General features: G+C 41.7%; 1 protein-coding gene across 1 annotated transcript; it reads right to left on the bottom strand.

Moving 5' to 3' along the window:
- Nucleotides 1–238: 238 nt before the first annotated feature.
- Nucleotides 239–19,400, bottom strand: LOC310986646 (3',5'-cyclic-AMP phosphodiesterase 4C-like). The gene is made up of 18 exons (XM_083972661.1): nucleotides 19,237–19,400; nucleotides 17,278–18,095; nucleotides 16,151–16,285; nucleotides 14,910–15,037; nucleotides 13,757–13,939; nucleotides 13,580–13,619; nucleotides 12,429–12,499; nucleotides 11,710–11,872; nucleotides 11,040–11,133; nucleotides 10,737–10,894; nucleotides 9,077–9,175; nucleotides 8,445–8,609; nucleotides 7,531–7,630; nucleotides 6,590–6,744; nucleotides 4,741–4,863; nucleotides 3,886–4,068; nucleotides 934–1,353; nucleotides 239–714 (listed from the first exon to the last, which is right to left on the bottom strand). The coding sequence occupies exons 2-18, from the start codon at nucleotides 17,317–17,319 to the stop codon at nucleotides 298–300; spliced, it is 2,676 nt and encodes an 891-aa protein (XP_083828787.1). The 5' UTR covers nucleotides 17,320–18,095; nucleotides 19,237–19,400; the 3' UTR covers nucleotides 239–297.

Raw genomic sequence — 19,400 nt, 5'->3', positions numbered from 1 at the left:
AGTCTCTCTATCACTAAGACGTTTTTTTCTTAAAAAAACAACGACCTGTTTTGTTCCCGGGAAGGTTTTTGTTTTTGTTTTTGTTTTGTTTTGTTTCCTTTTGTGTGTGTGTGTCTGTCGTGTCCGTGTTGTTTTGCTCCGCCGGCGAGCAGCTGGAGGGAAGTTTGGTTCAGGGCGTCCGTCCGTCCGTCTCTCCTCCTCCTCTTCATCCTCCTCACAGAGCACGCCACCTTCATCCTCTTCGTCGCGCAGCTTTTCCTCACTGACTCGCTTTTAATTTGTCATTTTTACACCAGACTAACTTTCCTCTTCCTCTGCTTCCTCAGCTGCCTCCTCCTCCTGCTCTTCCTCCTCTGCTTTCTCCTCCTCCTCTTCCTCCTGCTCCTCTTCCTCCTGCTGTTCCTCCTCTTCCTCCTCCTCTGCTTTCTCCTCTTCTACATTTTCCTCTGTCTCTCCCTCCTCTTCCTCAACTTTATCCTCCGTCTCTGCCTCCTCCTCTCCCTCCTCTTTCTCTTCAGTCTCGCCCTCATCTGCTTCTTCGACATTTTCCTCCATCTCCTCCTCTGCATTCTCCTCCACCTCCTCTTCCTCCTCTTTCTCCTCCTCTTCCACCTCCTCGTTTTCAGTTTCCTCCTCTCCCTCACCTTCCTTTTCCTCGTCCGCTTCCCCTTCTGTCTCCTCTTGCTCTACGTTTTCCTCTCCTCCTTCATCCTCCTTTGCTTCCTCCTCCTCTTCTCCTCCCTCCTCCTCCTCCTCCTCCTGCTTTTCTTCCTCTTCTGCTACATCACTAACTTCCTCCTCCTTTTCTGTTTCCTCCGCCTGCCCTCCCTCTTCTTCTTCTCCTTCTCCTTGCTCCTCCTGCACCTCCTCCTCCTCCTCCTGCTCTTCTTCTTCTCCTCCCTCCTCTTCTCTGCTCTCCTCCACCTCCCCCACCTCCTCCTCCTCCTCTTCCTCTTCATCCTGGACTCCGTTCTCTTTGCCGTTGTGATTCTCCTCGTCGTCGTCTTCCTTCTCAGTTTCATCGTGCTCCTGCTCCTCGCCGTCACAGATCGCTCTCCCGTCTCCATCACCACCACCGTCGTCGTCACCAACGCCGCCGCCGTCGTCGCCGTTGTTGCTCAGGTGCACGACGTGGTTGTGGTTGTTGTGCTCCAGGTCCTCCAGCGTGATCTCGAACTGGAAGCGGTCGTGCTGCAGGTGTCGGTCCGGCGGCGGCGACGGCGACTGCGGCATCGTGTTGAGGTACCACTCCCGGTTCTCCTCCAGCGTGTCCAGCAGCTCCTGGGCGTCCGGGTGCACCAGGTCGGCCCAGGTCTCCCACAGCGGGTGGACGATGTAGTCGATGAAGCCCACCTGGAGGAAGAAAGAGGAACACGTGATGAATACCTGCAGTTTAAAGTTCAGTCGTCTGGAGCAGGAGATAAAACCAAGTACAAACATAAATATATTTTAAAAAATTAAGATTAAAAATTATTACTAAATATGGAAAATTAGGGATAAAAATAAATCGCTAAACATATGTGGATGTTTAAGTATTTGACTTGATATATACTACTTAAACATCCACATATGTTTATTTATTGTTTATTTATTTTTTATCCCTAATTTTCCATATTTAGTAATAATTTTTAATCTTAATCTTAACACAGTAATGGACAGACATAACAAATAATGTCTGTCCATTACTGTGTTATTTCTTATTTCTTTTAAATAAACTGAAACTAACTAACTATGTACAGTATTATATATAAAAAAAAAAGTAAACTGCCATAAAAACTACAACCTCTTTTGGAATAATATAAATAAATAAATAAATAATACACCACCTATACAGTGTAATTAAGTCAAACTGTTTTTTTTTCTGTGTATATTTTTATGTACGTAGTACATATACTGTATGTATATTGATATGGATATTTATGTACTGTAATATACAGTATAACCATTAGTTAGAAAGGGGCGGGAATTTAAAACAAGTGCAAACTTCTTCCTTCTTTTTCGAACTTGTGTGTATATTATGTTTTTTTTTTATTTTAGACACGTTCAAAATAAAATTCATTTTTAGGAATATTTAAGATCTTAGGAACTACATTTATTTGTTTTCTTTACTGAATTCCTTCAGGAGTAGTGGGGGATTTTTAACTAAACACAAACACAGCCCTGACTATACAGCTGTTCGGGGTGTTTATGCTATGCTAAGCTAAGTTAACAGTTATCCAGCTCCAAATTCATGACAGTTTCATTCATCTTCTCATATAAATGCTGGGGAAAAAAAGAGGACAAAGTCAAACTGTTCCTTTAAAGCACAGAGAAATCCGACTGGCAGAAAATCTCAGGAGGAAAAAACCAAACAAACAGATTTTTAACAAAGCTCAGATTCAGGAACCGCAAACTCAACACGGGAAGATGTCAGTGTTTATCTTGAGGGGGATCTGAACCGACTGCAGCCACCGCCAGCTGGACCTCACACAGAAATGCGTTTGTGATACATGTATCCAAAATTTAACAAAACATTAATCATTGCCAGAGTTAATCATGAGTTCGTCCAGAAGTCATTTTCCTGCCAGATTTATGAAAATATATATCTTTTTTTTGTGTCATGTCTATTTGCGGGACAATGAAAACTCTGTTCGGCCAAGTTTGTGTCTTCCCTGCCACAGTGCAAAACAAAATAAACATAAACATGGATTCAAATGACAGATATCTGTGTTAAGGCTCCATGACTTTATTAATCTATTGGTGTTAGATACAGTATTAGTTACTGTAGTGCTGATTTCTATGCAGGATTTTTACCTTAACTATGCTACATTTGTATCTTAATTAAACAGCTTTTGGATAATTGTGATGGTTAAATAAATGACTTGTAACTCTCCTACAGGGAGAATGGAGGCTCTCTGCCTTCAACGTAGTGTCTCTTGGCTGGAAACCAACTTTGTAAGACAAATATACACGTCGTAACATCGTATATGATAAATAACGTTATCTACTTCTCTAGTGATTGATTTCTCACCGACTTCGTTGGAAACAAATGCACATGGCCGAGAGGAGGGTTGCACAACCGGACTTGCACAGTTCCCCTTTAAACTTCTAACTGATGTTTCGCAGGTGTTTTCAAACATTAGAAACGCAATCAGATTGTTCAGTTAAATAATAAACTAGAGTTACGGCTCCCAGTCCTACTGTATGCCTTCGCTGGTCTCTGTGACCTTTGACCACAATGATCTGAATCAGTTCGTCCTTGAGTCCGAGTGAAGGTTTGAGCCAAATCTGAAGAGTTTTCCTGGAGGACATCCCTCTAGATTTGGCTCGAGGGATTTTGTGAGGTCACTGTGATCTTGACCTTTGACGAACCAAAGTTTGATCCTTGACCTTGTGACGGCATGATTGTGCCGAATCTGAAGATGTTCAGCCCAGGTGTTATTGAAATAACAATTTGGAAACAGCGGTCGTCTGTGCATAGATAATAAACTGTTTTTAATTAGTTGAATTAGTTGTTTCCTCTGCTGCATGTTGTTATTAATTAAACATTTTCTGATTGAAGTTTCACCACTTGTTTAAGTTTGAAAATGTGTAACTTATTATTGTATGGATGAACTTTGACTTTCACTTTCTGACGGATCAGTTTATGGTGTTTTCAAGAAATATCTCTGTGTTGATGAGAATCTCTGTTCCTCTTTGCCTGTGTCGTCTTCCTGTGGTGTCATGTGACATAATCATCACTATGAAATATGTGATTCCCCCAAAAACCTCTGCGAATTTACACAACTTCATCATGACACGACAAAGACGACGGCTCACACTGCTGCTGAAGCTGTTCTCATCTAACAGCTTCACTACTGAGGTGAACGAGCGAGTGAATGAGTGAGTGAATCAGCTGTTTGTTACCTGGCTCTTCTCCACAGACGCCGTGTGTTTGTCGCACATGGCGCTGATCTCCATCCCCCTCTCTCGCTCTTTGTCGCCCTGTCGGAAAAACTCCTCCATGATCCTCTCCGTCCACTGCCTGTACAGCTGTAACGCCTTGGTGGGGTTGCTCAGGTCTGCACAGTGCACCATGTTCCTCAGCACCTACACACACACACACACACACACATGCAACAGTGTTTCATTGTTAAAGGGATAGTTCAACATTTTGGCAAATTGGCCCATTGCCATAATCCGTATAGTCATAGCAGTAGGTTCGTTACCTTTAATTGTCGGTGCAAACTATTTTAAGAACGGCGGAGCAGAGCCGTGAGCTGCTCAGAGCTATGCTACGGAGGCTCATGGGATTTCTTGGTTTCCCTCATCAAACTCATCAAATACACAATCCAACAACTCCTAGCGATTTTCAAGGCAAATTCATGCAAAACCGCTGATGCACGTTCCCATCGGGGGCAGTTTTTCAGCAAGCAGTCTCTGCATTTACCTCTAAAACAACTCTGTCTGGTAACGTTCTGTTATTATCTCATAGTGTGGTGAATGTGCAGGTCACAACTTGTCCACCAGAGTGTTGTGGAGTTGTTGGATTGTGCATTTGATGAGTTTGATGAGTGAAACCAAGAAATCCGACCCTCCATAGCGTAGCTCTGAGCAGCTTGCGGCTCTGCTCCGCCGTTCTAAAAATACAGACAATTAAAGGTAACGAACCTACTGCTATGACCATAGGGATTATGGGCCAATTTGCCAAAATGTTGCACTATCCCTTTCACACAAACACAAGATGTCACCAGACTGTTGTGTGACATGTGACCTGGTTACCTGTATCCGTTCTGTGTAGTGGTCCAGCAGCAGGACGCCTGAACTCGTCACCTTCTTGGTCTCCACCATGGTCTTCAGATCAGCCAGCAGGGTCATGTGTTTGGACATGTCTGTGGCCAGCACCTACACACACACACACACAGAGAAATACAAAACTACAATCAAAATAAAGATATACAGTATATATATATATTCAATATAAGGTTATACACAGACTCCATTATACATGTGTTCAACTGCATTCATTCTTTTCATCCGCTTCAATGTCTTGATTGTATCCGTCTGTAATTTTTAAGTTTAATTTGATAACATTCGCGGGTGGCCACAGAGACTCTTGTTAAAGTACAGTTTTTTTCCACAACCTGCTTTAGAGGAGAGGGATGGGAAGACGGGGGTAATAATTCAGGTTGTTGTTTACCTTGATGTTCTGTTTTGTACATCTGAAAATGAATAAATAAAGTATTAAAAAAAAAAGAAAAAGAGATCCACATCAAATAAAAATGACAAAAACTAAAGTCAAACATGTAGAAGTTGAAAATAGGGACGATATGTGATGCCAGTACATTTGGATTCATGAGTTTTAAAAAACAGCAGCTGCCTCTCCAAATGTGAAATGTGCCGTCTGGAGAAGCTGCTCCAGAAAACTGAAAAGATTTTCACATGTTACTGCAATTGCTCTTTTATATCATGAAGAATCTGGGAGTGACGGTACTTGACCGGTGTTCAAAATGTGTCTGAAAAGCTGCAACACAAAAATATCTTTAAATAATGTATTCAGGTTTTAGCTTTAATTTTAAGCCTTAGAAAAAGTGGACTGAAATCAATCAGTCAATCAATTTCTCTTTTAAATATTCATGACTAATTAATCAACAGAGTTTATAAATAATACCTGAGGGTGTCTTTAAACACTTCAAAACTCAGATAATCTGCTTAGTTAGGACTGAGTGAGTGTTACAAAACAGATGTTATTGATTGTAAAAAAAAAAAAAAAAAATGTAGTTAAATCCTGGAGGTGGGTGAATCACCTTTGAATTTTAGCCTCACCCACTTCCAAAGAGTGAGAAATAGAAATACAAAAATACAGACATTTACCATGAATGACAGTGTGTTTATGGAGAATCTTCTTAGTGATAGTGAAAAGAAAATCTAAAGTTTTGTGAATATGAAAATGTCACAAAGAAAAAATACGTTCTTCTGTTCATTAACATGTTATAGTGCAGCTGCACAAGCTTAGATCAATCTACGGTGGCTGACGGGGGCAAATGTGCTGCAAACAGCCAAACGCTGCAAACACAGTAATGAATATAAATATATAAATATGCAATAGAAAAACGCTGCAGTGAATTACCGGGGACTATTATTGCCAATGCACCGGTGTTTTTTATGTGAGAGAAGACAAAGACGACCAAGAGAGAGAATAATAATAGAATACTAGAATACTAGAATAATAGTCCCCGGTAATTCACTTCTGTTGTGGCTTTTTTATTTGCATCGTTGCTTTTTTTATTTGCAGCGTGTTTTTTTTGTTGCAGCGTTTTTCTATTACATGTTTGTTTTTGTTTTTGCATCATTCCTGTGTTTGCAGCGTTTGGCGGTTTGCAGCATGTTTGCCCTTGTCAGCCACCGTAAAAATCAACATATGGTATATAAAATATACAAGAAAAAGAACATAGAGACATAAACTGGCACCTGTCAAACAGAAGCTCAAACCTAAAACCACTGAGTGATAAACGAGAGCAACAACATGCTCCACGCTCCCAACAGTCACCCATGGAGGAGTTAAAGTGGCTGCTGTGTGTGTGTGTGTGTCTGTTTCTACTTTGAGTGTGTATTGTGTTATACTCCTCACCATGTCGATGACAAGCTTGCGAAGGCTCTGGCGCTGTCGCTTGGTGAGGTTTTGGAAAATGTCACAGTTTTCCTGGTGCAGAAGCTTGAAGCCCACGGCGAGATGATGGTTCTCCAGCACTGACTCATCGTTGTACATGAGGGCCAGCTCCGAGTCTGAGCACAGAGGAGGAGAGAGGGCGGGAGAGAGGGCGGGGGTGGAAACAATTCAGTGCAATTACCTACACACACATTTTAACATGTTAAAGGGATAGTTCAACATTTTGGCAAATTGGCCCATTGCCATAATCCCTATAGTCATAGCAGTAGGTTCGTTACCTTTAATTGTCGGTGCAAGCTAGTTTTAGAACGGCGGAGCAGAGCCACGAGCTGCTCAAAGCTACGCTACGGAGGCTAATGGGATTTCTTGATTTCCCTCATCAAACTCATCAAATACACAATCCAACAACTCCAAAACACTCTGGCGGACAAGTTGTGACCTGCACATTCACCACGCTATGAGATAATAACAGAACGTTACGAGACGGAGTTGTTTTAGAGGTAAATACAGAGACTGCTTGCCGAAAAACTGCCCTCGACGGGAACGAGCATCAGCAGTTTTGCATGAATTTACCTCTAAAACAACTCCTTCGCGTAAAGTTCTGTTATTATCTCATAGCGTGGTGAATGTGCAGGTCACAACTTGTCCACCAGAGCGTTTTGGAGTTGTTGGATTGTGTATTTGATGAGTTTGATGAGGGAAACCAAGAAATCCCATTAGCCTCCGTAGCGTAGCTCTGAGCAGCTCGCGACTCTGCTCCGCCGTTCTAAAAATAGCTTGCACTGACAATTAAAGGTAACGAACCTACTGGTATGACTATAGGGATTATGGCAATGGGCCAATTTGCCAAAAATGTTGAACTATCCCTTTCCTGTAAGCTTGTGTTGTGTGTTTGGACTCACTGGTGTTGATGAGGAACTGGTTGGAGACTCCTGGGTGGTCGACATCGTGGATGGCTGCGGCGAACAGAGCGGCCAGGATCTCCAGGTCGGTGAAGACGGCCTGAAGGAGACACGACACAGACGAGATGAGCGTGTTGTAGCTCAATTATTCATGATGGAGTCAAACTGATGTTCACCAGAGTCATAAACACAAAACTGAAACCATCAAGTCACTTTCATTCGTGTTTTCAGTCGACTCCGTTCTCCTTCTGTTGTCACATTTGTTTTCTCAGGTCTCTCATCACCAGATCCAGTTTTTTTTCACGTTATTATTATTATTATTCATATTATTTGATGTCGTTGTTTCACAGTAAAAGTCTTTGAAGGTTTGTGAGTGTTGAATTGAAACGCTCATCCTTGGTTGTCATGTTCTTTTTCCACCATGTGACTTCTTCTTGTCTTTAAAGATTCATGTCTGCGCCGTGGGTCAGGCCATGAATAATTCTCCAGCTTCATGTTTGATAAAAAAAAAAACATTTCTATTGTGCTGCTCTTCACTGTGTCCCAGATAATAAAGTTGTTTATTTTTGGTTAATCTAGACAGAGTTATGACAAATTTCTCCCATATGACTCACCTGGGCAAGTGTGGGAGGCCAGATCTGTTCACCCACACAAAGTAAAAGCACTAATACCTCACTGTACAAAGTACTTCATTAAGAGTCCTTTACAAGTTATAACTCACATTACAAGTGCTCTGTTGTAAATTAAGAGTGTGTAAGTATAATGGGGAAAATCTGCAGAAAGTAAATGCAGGAAAATCTCAACTGAATTCAAATGAAACTGATTAAAAATAAAATAATTAAAAGGAAAAAACTGCTAATCCTCACGTTTGAGAAGATAGAAGCGTGTGTGTGTGTGTGCGTGTGTTGACATACATCAAGAGCAGGTGTGGAGAGGAGGACATGTGTGGACTGGGTGACATCTGCAGCATGGAGGCTGTTGTGGTACGCTACGTTTCCATGGTAATGGTCCTCCAGGGTCATCACATAAGTGACAAAGGTGTCGACTGGGATACGAAACGTCTTCAGCAACTCACGCTCCTAAAGAGGAGGAGGAGGAGGAGGAGGAGAGGAGGCACAACTTCACACACAGGCTCCAGCAGAAGAACATTGTGTACATTAAGGAGCAGCAGCAAACACACAAAACACAGGTTGGTTTTTTGAAGACATCCCTACACAGGACCAACAGACCGTGTAGAGGAAATCTACACAATGGAAAAAACGACACACCACCTACAGTACAGTAAGGCTACAGGAAGCTCAGTTGGAAGAGAAACAGATGAGATGGACAATATTTATGAATGAACAGCAACAAAACCAAAAACTTGATTGAGTAAAAGAAAATGGAATATGGACAGATTGCTTTGATAGTGACTCCCATGTGTTTAGATTTGTTTTTGTATTTACTTGTATTAATTGAGGTGTTACATCTGTAAATGAAAAATTCTCAATACAAATTAAAGTGAAAAAAACAACAAAAAAACAGGTTGGTTTTGTTTAGTTTTTACCTGGAAGATGGTGTACATGACGCAGCTGAGCGGTCTGTTGTTGGAGAACTCTGCTACTCTGAAGATGTTGAAGCCCCACTTGTCCAGATCCTCCAGCTCCTGGTCACACAAACAGACACACACACATTGTTCACTGTTGAGTCAGAGAAGCAGCGACTTCTCCAACAACATGAACACAAACGGCTCAAACACACTTCAAGCTTCATCTAAAGCTTGATGCAACATCTCCTACAACACACATACGAGGGTTGGCTTGGGTCAACACATCATTTAAATTGGCAGCAAAATGAAAGACAGAGTGAGATAATAAACCCAATTTAATCATCAAACTTAATTTTGTTTGGTTGCGAGTGGCCATCAATAATAAGTATTGGTGTGAATTAAGATACAGTAACGTATAGGCTTCACACTGCTGTTGTGTATCTCCCCAATCCAATGTGTTGTGTTGTATTATCTTGTGTTGTATGTTGTGATTTGTGACAGCGGAAGGCTGTGATCTTGTGTTGCTTTTCTCATGAGCTTGTCTTGTTGTCGCAAAGTGAAAATTTAAAATAAAAAGAAAGATTTTTATTTAATTTTATTTAATCAATGGAAAACTAAGATAAAATATAAAAAAAAAATATTTCCAAACTTCTATCTATAAATATGAATATTTAGTCTTCAGTCTTCATAGATAAATTCAAAACTTTTGGGTTTTTCAAGGTCAAACAATCCATTTGAGTTCACAATTTCTAATAATATTAGTGGATAAATAAATAATTAAGATAAAAAAATATTTCATAATTTTGAACATATTTTTAAATCACAGCCAGACTTAGGTAAGCTAGATATCAAAAGCATACAAGAAAAGTAAGGAAATATGATTACTTGATGAATTTAAGAAAATGCTTTGATGACCTCCAGTGTTATTAAGATAAAATGTGATAATTTGTCATTAGAAATGTGTCTAAATATCAGTTTCACCTAGTTTAGCTGATTCCCAGTGTGTGTGCATGGCTCTGTGGTTGTGGCCTTTTGAACAGTGATCACACAGCAGACATCCTTTTCATGTCACTAAAAATAACCCGGATCACTCAGGTCTGTGTGACAGACGGGGGGTTCGTCCAGCGATGATGATGCGCTGTGGGAATATCTGCAGCAGCCTCCGTCACGTTACGAACAATGACAAACCATAAATCATTTATATTTGTATCTTGTCTGATTCATCATGAGCTCGCTGCCCCGATGAAGATGCAGAGCTACAGAACAGACGAGCCTCCGTCCTACCGTGGGCTCTCCAAAAACATTTGGTTCGACAGACTGGGTGGAATTAAACAACGAGGCGCCGAGCTCGAAAAAAAAGCAGACAGAAGCATAATAAAAGATTCAGTGAGAATTTCCTCCTGTATGCGATGCAGACATGAACCTAACAAATGTTTGCACAATCTGTTATTGAGAGCTAAAATATAATAACCCGAATGTATTATGATATTTTATTATGTTTTTTAAGAAGCGCTGGGGGATGATCTAACTAACTCTGTGCTGCTGGAGGAGACAAAGAAGCTTTTGAATAAAAAGTGTGTTTACTGGGAAAGAGTCAAATGTTTCAAAGTCTGAACGGGGATTGTGTAACTTTTTTCGTTTTCATGTGAGTCAGAGAACACCAGACAGACAACAAGACCTTGGCAAGCTCGTCCTCGTGGTCCGTGTTGACACCGAAGCGAGGCATTGATGTGCTGGAGAGGCTGGAGCTGTGAGACAGCTTCCTCACTCCGCTGATGTGACTCATAGGTTTGTCTTTCAGGGTCGGAGACGGGATTTCCACGTCATTCTGCTTGTCTGCAGGTTGACGGAGAAACACAAACACAAACATAAACATAAAACACACACACACACACGTAAGGATTTACAGCTTTTATTTGGCCACAACGGTCATAATAATAAATATTGGTTTGGACAGAAATCAGATTCAGGTCCCACTCACCCATGAAGGTGCTGGAGATGTATTCAGACACCTGGTTACCAGAGCGACTCATCTCTGACAGGTGGGACAGCTCTCTGTTCAGCATCCTCTTAAACTGTGGCAGGGTGAGAACAAAAACAGAGAAACAATTCAGCCCCTCGGTTTAAAGTAAAAGATCTACAAACATTGACAAATACACTGTCGTCTCTGTGAAGTAAAGAAGTGAATCACTGGTCATGGAGCAGATAGGAACCTGGTGCAGCTACAGAATTCATTATAGTAGAGACCGACAACAACATGCAGCAGGTATCTGAGCATAAACACTACAGATCTGTGATTATTTACATACAGCACAAACATTTGAGATAATCACATTTTGTTATTCAAAGTTATGAAGTGTGGGAAGATTTCATGGTTTACTTATGAATTAAACTGTTAAAAATGACAATAAACTAAAGTAACAACTGTAGATACATGTAACAACTGTAAACATACATGTAAGTAGAAAATACTGTCTAAATACAAAAATACATATGGACAAACAGAAACCCAGTCTTTTACAAATGAGTATTTCAAATTCAGGAGACAATTTGAGCCCAGAAACAAATCACACATGATTGACGATGACTGATTAATGACGAGTTGCATATTCACAACTGTACAGGAATATCTGATGCTGATGCTTTCGTACCTTGGTGGAGGCCATTTCGCTGACGGAGCGATGGGTCTGAATGGTCTCCAGTTGGTCCAAACACCAGTCTAGTTCCTCCAGTGTGTCCAGGGCGAGCTGCTGGTACTGCTGGTCTGATAGCGACGCCCTGGGGCTGGGGCACACTCCACCCAGAGGAGACCTCCTGAAAACAGAGCGGGTTGGTTAGACCAGCGAGGAGCTGCGGAGCGGAAACCTGAAGTACTGGGTTTCTATATGTGGAAACAACATTACCAGATTTCATTGAATTGAATTGAGTGGTAACAGAAATAGAAACTGTGCATGTTTAATTTATTTTTATTTCTTAATCCAGAAGTCTGTCATGGGAATTGTAATCTGTATTTAATGTCAAAGTCACGTCCACCTTCCTGCACCTGCAGGGGACTGTGGGTAGTAGACTGTATTTTGATTTTGCTGGTGCTGAGAGCCACACAGTCGTGTGTGACTACCACCCAGACTGCATGAGTCACCTAATGATGCTACTGTAGGAACAAAATGTTCATGAGCTGCCTCTGAAGATAAGTAATGGCACTTTAAGGTCTCATATGCTGTATTAAGTAGATTATTATTATTATATATCAAACTAACTATAGTTATGATTTGAAGTCTGAATTTTCTCTCTGACTGTTAACACAAAGGTCAACGCAGCGTCACACTGCACATTAGCGGGACATTTCAGGATAATAAAGACTGGTACTGACTTGACTGTTGGTGTGGAGACGTTGGCAAGGATGGTGAAGTTGCTCCGTACTGATCGCAGACTGGCCAGAACCTACAGCACCACACACAGTCATGAGATAACAGGGCACATGGGTCAGTGACAAATAAGAGGTGGCAAGATGAGAAATTCATTCTTTTAAAAAAGTTGTAAAAGCATGGATCAGATTTGTTAAAATGTACATTTTGTTTTCATGTTGGTTTTATGTCATCTGAACCATCTTTTTTAACAAAAGTCAGACTGAATGCCTCTGAAAATGTCAAATGGTGTAACCACAAAAAAATGATATATATTTTAATCCCCGTATGCTGGATTTAAGTGTTCTTTAAAAAAAAAATACTTTCTTTTTTTTACTGTACATTATTTCTGTTTTTGCAAAACTGGGCAGGACATATCCTAAAAACACAGCTTTCTTTTTCAAAATAATGTGTCACAAACTGTGTAAATTTTGTCATGAATCGTAGTGTTGCATTGCAAAAGTGGATTACATTTATTCCATATTCAAAGAGGAACTATGCAAGTCTGGTCACGTTTCCTCTGTTTTGCTAACCCTCCACCTGGCCATGTGCATTTGTTTTTAGCGAAGCCGGGGAAAAATCAATCCATGGAGCAGTGGATAACGTTATATAACACAGACGATGTTAGGATGTGTATATTTGTGTAGTTTAATCTGTCATAAACAAAAGATTGTGTGTTACGGAGCGCGTTTGTGTCACGGTGCCGCAGAGACGAGAGCTGGGACACCGGGGCGTCGGCCAGGTACTACACTGATGTTGCAAGGTTGGTTTTCAGCCATGAGACGCCAGGTGAAGGCAGAGAGCCTCCATTCTCACTCGTAACAAACAATCACAATTACTGTGGAGCTTTTTACGGTAAAAATGTAGCATAGCCACTGGAAAATCCTGCTTAGTTCCTCTTTAAATCCAGAATTATTTTGCTGTATATAGTCAGAGTTTTGTGGAAAAACACCACTTGACACTGGGGTGCATCACGTCATTGATCCACAAATGAATGAACTGTTTATGTCCTAAAAAAATGAGAAGGTGACACATTCTCCAACATTTCACGTGTGAATCTAAAGCAAAGGTTTTGGTCTGAGAAATGATTTGAGGACGGATGTAAAGACGGACTCACTTGAGCAAAAGGTGTGACGATGAAGTCCTCTCCTGTGTGCCTACAGGTGGAAAAGAGAAAAGGGGAAAGTCAGAGGTGATGGGAACATTTCTCTTGACAATATCAACACTAAAGTGCTCACATACATACGCCCTCCTCCTTTCACTCATTCTTTCAGTCAATCTTCCTGAGCCTCACCCTTCGCTGGCGAGGGAGGAGTTACGTGAGACCGTCTTGGGCGACATGTCGTAGTCCGAGTCGGAGCGGTACAGGAAGGACTCTCTCCTCTGACCCTGGGGGAGGGAGGTGTGCAGGGTGAGGCCTGGACTCTGTGAGCCCAGAGGGGTGTGACTCGGCGACACGCCATTTTCTGCTTCGTAACTGAAAAACAGGACGAAGGGGGGTGATTAGAGAGGACGGAAATTATTATTAAAATTCGTCTTGTGTCAGCTTTCTGCCACCATCTTTTGTGTTAGGGTCGGTTTTGACCCGAGTCTTCAATCAGCTGTAAAACACACTAGTAGTAGTTTGTTTATTCGATCTGGTGCACAAATTGTTTACAGTCGAGCATCAATCACAGTCAGTCAACCTTCCATAATACATTCCTTAGTTCAACTAGTTCATAAATAGATCGAAAAGGTGTAGGCTGAAGCTATCCAGCTTATACAGTAAATGCCTACCCTTTAATTCATTATTTCAGTAAAACTATTAGAGATCTTCATGGGTTCAGAGTAACGGAAAGAAGCATGTATCCATTAATTAACAAATGAAGCCAAAAAATTAAATAAATAAATAAGTAAACACTATTACAGTACTGCAGTTGGAATCAAAACCCAATTGATCAATCCTGTTTATAGATTTCTATCATACTATGTTTTAATTTATTTTTAAATTGTGTTATGTTTTTGCTTTGTTTGAGATCCTCTGGCAAGCTATTCCACAGTTTTACTCCAGCCACAGAGATACACATGCTACAAAAAAAACTAAAAACAATTATTTATCATCCCACTTGTTTCTCATCTATTGGTTACGTGGTTAGGCTTCCTGATCCATGAAAAGGTTGGTTTTGCACTTATGATTTCAGTTTTAACTCCAACCGGGTCCAAACCAACCATAACAAAACAAATGTCATAATTTATTTTTAAACAGAGCATTTTACATTTTGTGAAAAAAAAAATGTTGTTTTAGTTTGTTTTTGAGGTTCCTAGCAAAGAGCCTTGATGCAATATACAGATTTATGTGGTACTTTTATGCATTAAAAACCTAAAAACAGGTTGGTGCAGACCCTAACACAAGAGGCAAAATGCAAAATGTTGTGCGAGGTGAATTCAGGAGCTTTGTTGTGTTCAACCTGTCAGAATCTGCCTGTGTGATGGAGATGCGTGGTGGGATCCGGAGAGGAAGAGTTGTGGGACGTGACACGTTGCTCAGGACCTCTGGTGAACGGGTGCGGTCTCGAGGGCGGAGCCAGCAGGGCACCTGTAGAGTCAGAGGGTAGAGTTTTTTATATTGTAAAGCTTTTACTCTCACTCTTTTCCATTCACATCTATTCTCGTCAAGTTTTGACCATTTTCAAATCCTTCATTTGAGTTTTTGATGTGGATCCAGGAACCCGATGTTTTCCACTATTTTGCAGTATAAAAGCTATTAATCTCCCCTAACATTGTATTTTCTGTTTCTTTTCTTTTTTTTGCTGGCCTGTTTACAGCTGCTTCTGTCAGACAGTGTGACCCTGAAACCTGAAATAACAGTTTTTTACTCACTTACTGTAAGGAACAACACAAGAAGCTGTAAACACCGCAGCAGTATATCAACACATCATAAGGTTAGAAATTACTGTAGCAAACAGTTGGCTGTTTCTTTACACATCATACTGAAATGAAACAACATTATCATTTAGTGTCACTTGTCTGACCATTTGTAGTATCGTATGTAAAATTTTGTCTTCTTTTAGCTTTTTTTGTCCCCACCGACTCTTAAGATAAAATATGTCTTTTAGGTATAATATGTTTGGTGCAGGGCAGGAAGTAAACAGTTAAAACAAATCAATATAAACTGAGGCAGTGAAACCCAAACAATGAGCTCAAGTGTTCGGTGACACTTCTGTTAAACAAGGGAACTCCTTTCACTGTCATTTGATCTCTTGTGAGTATAAGAATATCGACTTGTGCAGCTTTGATCTATTACAATACTGTACATTGTTAGCGCTGCATTAACGTTGTATTGTATACCGTAGTTATAAACTGGATATGAAGCACAGACTGAGCAGGAACGTCCAGTACCAGTAGTTCAGTTATAGAGAAATATATCAAACATTATAAAGCACAGATGTAGCTGCAATGTGTTGTTAAGTGTGTTTGTTTTGTAGTAAATGGGCTAAAACATGCTATAAAACTGGTATCTTTCATTCAGAGTCGATATTATATTAACATGGCACATAGTTTGTGTTTACTTAGAGACACATGGAGACAGGTTACATACTGTCTGTGCTGCATAAACAGGAAGGGCGGCTGTCAACAGGGGCCCATGGCTGTTTTTTTGTTTTTTTTGGTCCCAAAGCTGCTCAATATGGCCAAGCTTTCCCTTCAATACCTGGAGACTAGATGAGAGTCTTCTGCTCCTCCCTCTGCGTAGCTCGGCCCCTAGCGTGGCCCCAGACGTATAGGATCGGCTGTAGCGCGATGACTCCGCCTTCTCCCCAGCACCTGTTATGTCTGTGTCATTGCCCTGTGAGGCAGGAGAGAGGGCAGATGAGGAAAACAGGGAAATGGAGCGAGAGACACATCCTCAGAGGATGGAAGAACATTTCTCTTTCTATGTACACACATCTTATCGTGTATAAAATATAAAATATAATTCATAGATTTAAAAAAAAAGACAGAACTTGGTCCATACCACTGTCGTTTTGGCACATCAATCAAACCATGATATTTTGTCATCATTAAATATGCATGAGTGAAAATATTCCCGCAAAAACACAGACCATAAATTATCAATGTATGTGTTTTTTTTTTACATGTGTGTGCGTGCGTGCGTGTATGTGTGTGTCTGGGATAAGGCCTCTACAGACTGAGCTCTTGGAGGCTGATCTGCACTGCAGTACCGTAGCAACAAAACACTGGGGGAATGGCAGCAGTTGCTAGGCAACAGTGCCGTGTTGCTTCCATGCTGCGTTTTGATGTCGTCCAGACCCAGATGTTGGAGGGGATGCTCACACACACACATACACACACACACACACACAGATGCATACATATACAGCACACATACATTCACAAACGGTGGAGTGTAACCGATGAAAAGAGCTTCTTGAATAATGAGCAGCGTTGTGTCCTTCAGCCGAGACGTTCCCTTTAAAAAGAAACGGCTCGTTCACATCGAGGACGGAGACTGACTGACTGACTGGCTGCTTGGCTCAGTGTGAGTCTGGGGGACATGAGGAGACAATCTGTCCACTCTGACTTTTGAGTGCGTCCACAGATATTGACGAGGAGAACAAAGGGATCGGGGTGTGTGAAAGTCATGAGGTCTGTGCGTCACGGTGGACGTCCAAGACACAACAACACACACACACACATGCACACACAGCAGAGTGTGACAGTCTGGCTGTTTTTTCTTTTTACTCCCTCTCTCTGTAACATGTGATGAAGTTGGCAGCTTTTCTCACACACACACACATGCACACACACACACACATCGTCGCCTGTTTACACTCTCACCTCTTCTCCAGTCACCGACAGCACGCTGCGGCTCTTCTTCATTCTGATTGGCTCGTTCTGCGCCCCAGGGCGGAGCGTTCCCGAACCCAGGCAGCAGAGCAGGTGGAGAGCCAGGACCGGAGAGGTCAAAGGTCACTTGCAAGGTCAAACCAGGGTCAGACCGGGTCGCAACCGGCCCCCATTGGAGCTGACTTCAGCCAGCCAGCCAGCCAACCGACTCCCCGGCTCGCGCTGCGTCCACACACCTCAGACTCGGGCTGAAACCCGGCGTCCTCCTGCTGCTGCAAAACAGTACAGGTGCATTTATCCAGGTTCAGAGTCAGGATAATGACCTTTGTTTGGATCTGTTGTTTTGTTTTGTTTTGTTTTGTTTTGTTTTTTTTAAAGCCAAAGGTGGAAGAAATACAAAAAAAAAATCTTAAGTCTCACTCCATTTCGAGTTTCTGTGAAAAAACAAGTCTGTCTGCATGTCGTCTTCCTGTGGCCCGAGCAGCCGGTGGGAGATCCTGGTCCGAACTCATGATGTCGCTGCTGAAGAAAAGCAATAATCCAACCCGCTGGAGTGTTGTTCACATGACGCTTCCCAGTTGTAAACCTGATCCCACATGAATGACGTTTCCCCCAACAGTTAAGAAAATCCCCAAAAGATCCAGATAGGTTACGTCTCTCCTGTCCTGCTCGATGATACAGATCCAGATTCTGCAGATTTTGAGAAGTGTTGACTATGAGAGAGACTCAGAAGTCAAAACTCCAGGCACGATTCGCCAAGATCCATCCTTGAATTTGTCCAAAATCGTGTCCTCGTTGCTGTAGCGTCCCTGTAAGAAAACAAAAAAAAACATAACTTAGTATGACCAGGAATTTTTTTTTTTAAAAAGCTGAATTTCTCTGAGTCATCTTTCCTCCCTCGTTTTAAAAGCTCAATGTTCTGCCATCCTGAAATGAATTCATCCTGTGTATCATCATCAAACACAAGACAAATCATTTCACCCACATACTGTAATATGTACACATTGCAGCTCCAGTGATAGTAACCACCTTGGAAGATACAAATGGGGAACAAATGTCAGTTGTTTTCTGCAGCGCAAAGACATAAAAATACCAGTTTTCTTCACTAATATTCAAACTAATAGCTAAGACGACCAATTATTGAATCAGAAACTGACAAAACATTTTGGCTGCCGTGAACCCCCGCAGGAGCCGTTACCTTCAGTTTTGGCTAATTCTGAGCAGATACTGCAACACCAAAAGCTGTGTGATGTTATATAATTACTCTGAGCAGTCCGAGCTGACCTAATTCCATTGGATAGGACAGATTCAGCATATCAGAGTGTTTCTGATTGAGCTGCTACGCCGACAGATAGTGGACTAGTGGTGGTTGGTGGATGGTGGTTGGTGGTGGAGAGAGACGACTTTTACCAGGGTCACCACCACCACCACCACCACTACAGAGAACACACCCACTCAATGAATGGACTTTCACACTATCCACACAGTCTGCTGTCAAACAGTCAAAACAGGTCTGTGCAGAGAAATCAACAAATGCACAGTGACACAGTGACATATATATGCACAGACGTTGAGAAATTTGAGCACACATACACACACAAACACACACATATACACATACACACCATGGCTGCCACCACCATTAACCACCTCCACTACAGATAAAGCAGCTTATAAAACGGAGCAGCAATGCATCAATATGCAGCTCAACTAGCAGCCCTGCTCTTCTGTTGCAAAACACCCAAATATATGTATTATATTATAAAAACACACACATGCTGACACCATGCATATGTGAGGACTGCCCTGCCATCATGCCTGTCTGCAGACGGCGCACTGCAAGACATATGTCAGACACACACACACACACACACAGAGAGACACACACACACATGTACACATTGAAGACAGTGGAGCTGCAGCGTGTGTAAAGAATAAAAACACACTCACCTTGATCGCCTCAAGATCAATGAGCTCAAAGATAAGATGGGCTGGGCCTCTTCTTCGTCTTCTCCTCTTTCTTTCTTCTTCCTTTTCCTCCTCTTCTTCCACTTGTCTCCTTCCCCCCTCTTGTCTTCCCTTCCCTCTGTCTCTCTCTGCAGACCAGCAGTGTG

The sequence above is a fragment of the Trachurus trachurus genome (genome assembly GCF_905171665.1).
Source record: "Trachurus trachurus genome assembly, chromosome: 1".
NCBI lineage: Eukaryota > Metazoa > Chordata > Actinopteri > Carangiformes > Carangidae > Trachurus > Trachurus trachurus.
This window is presented reverse-complemented; position numbering and strand designations above follow the sequence as displayed.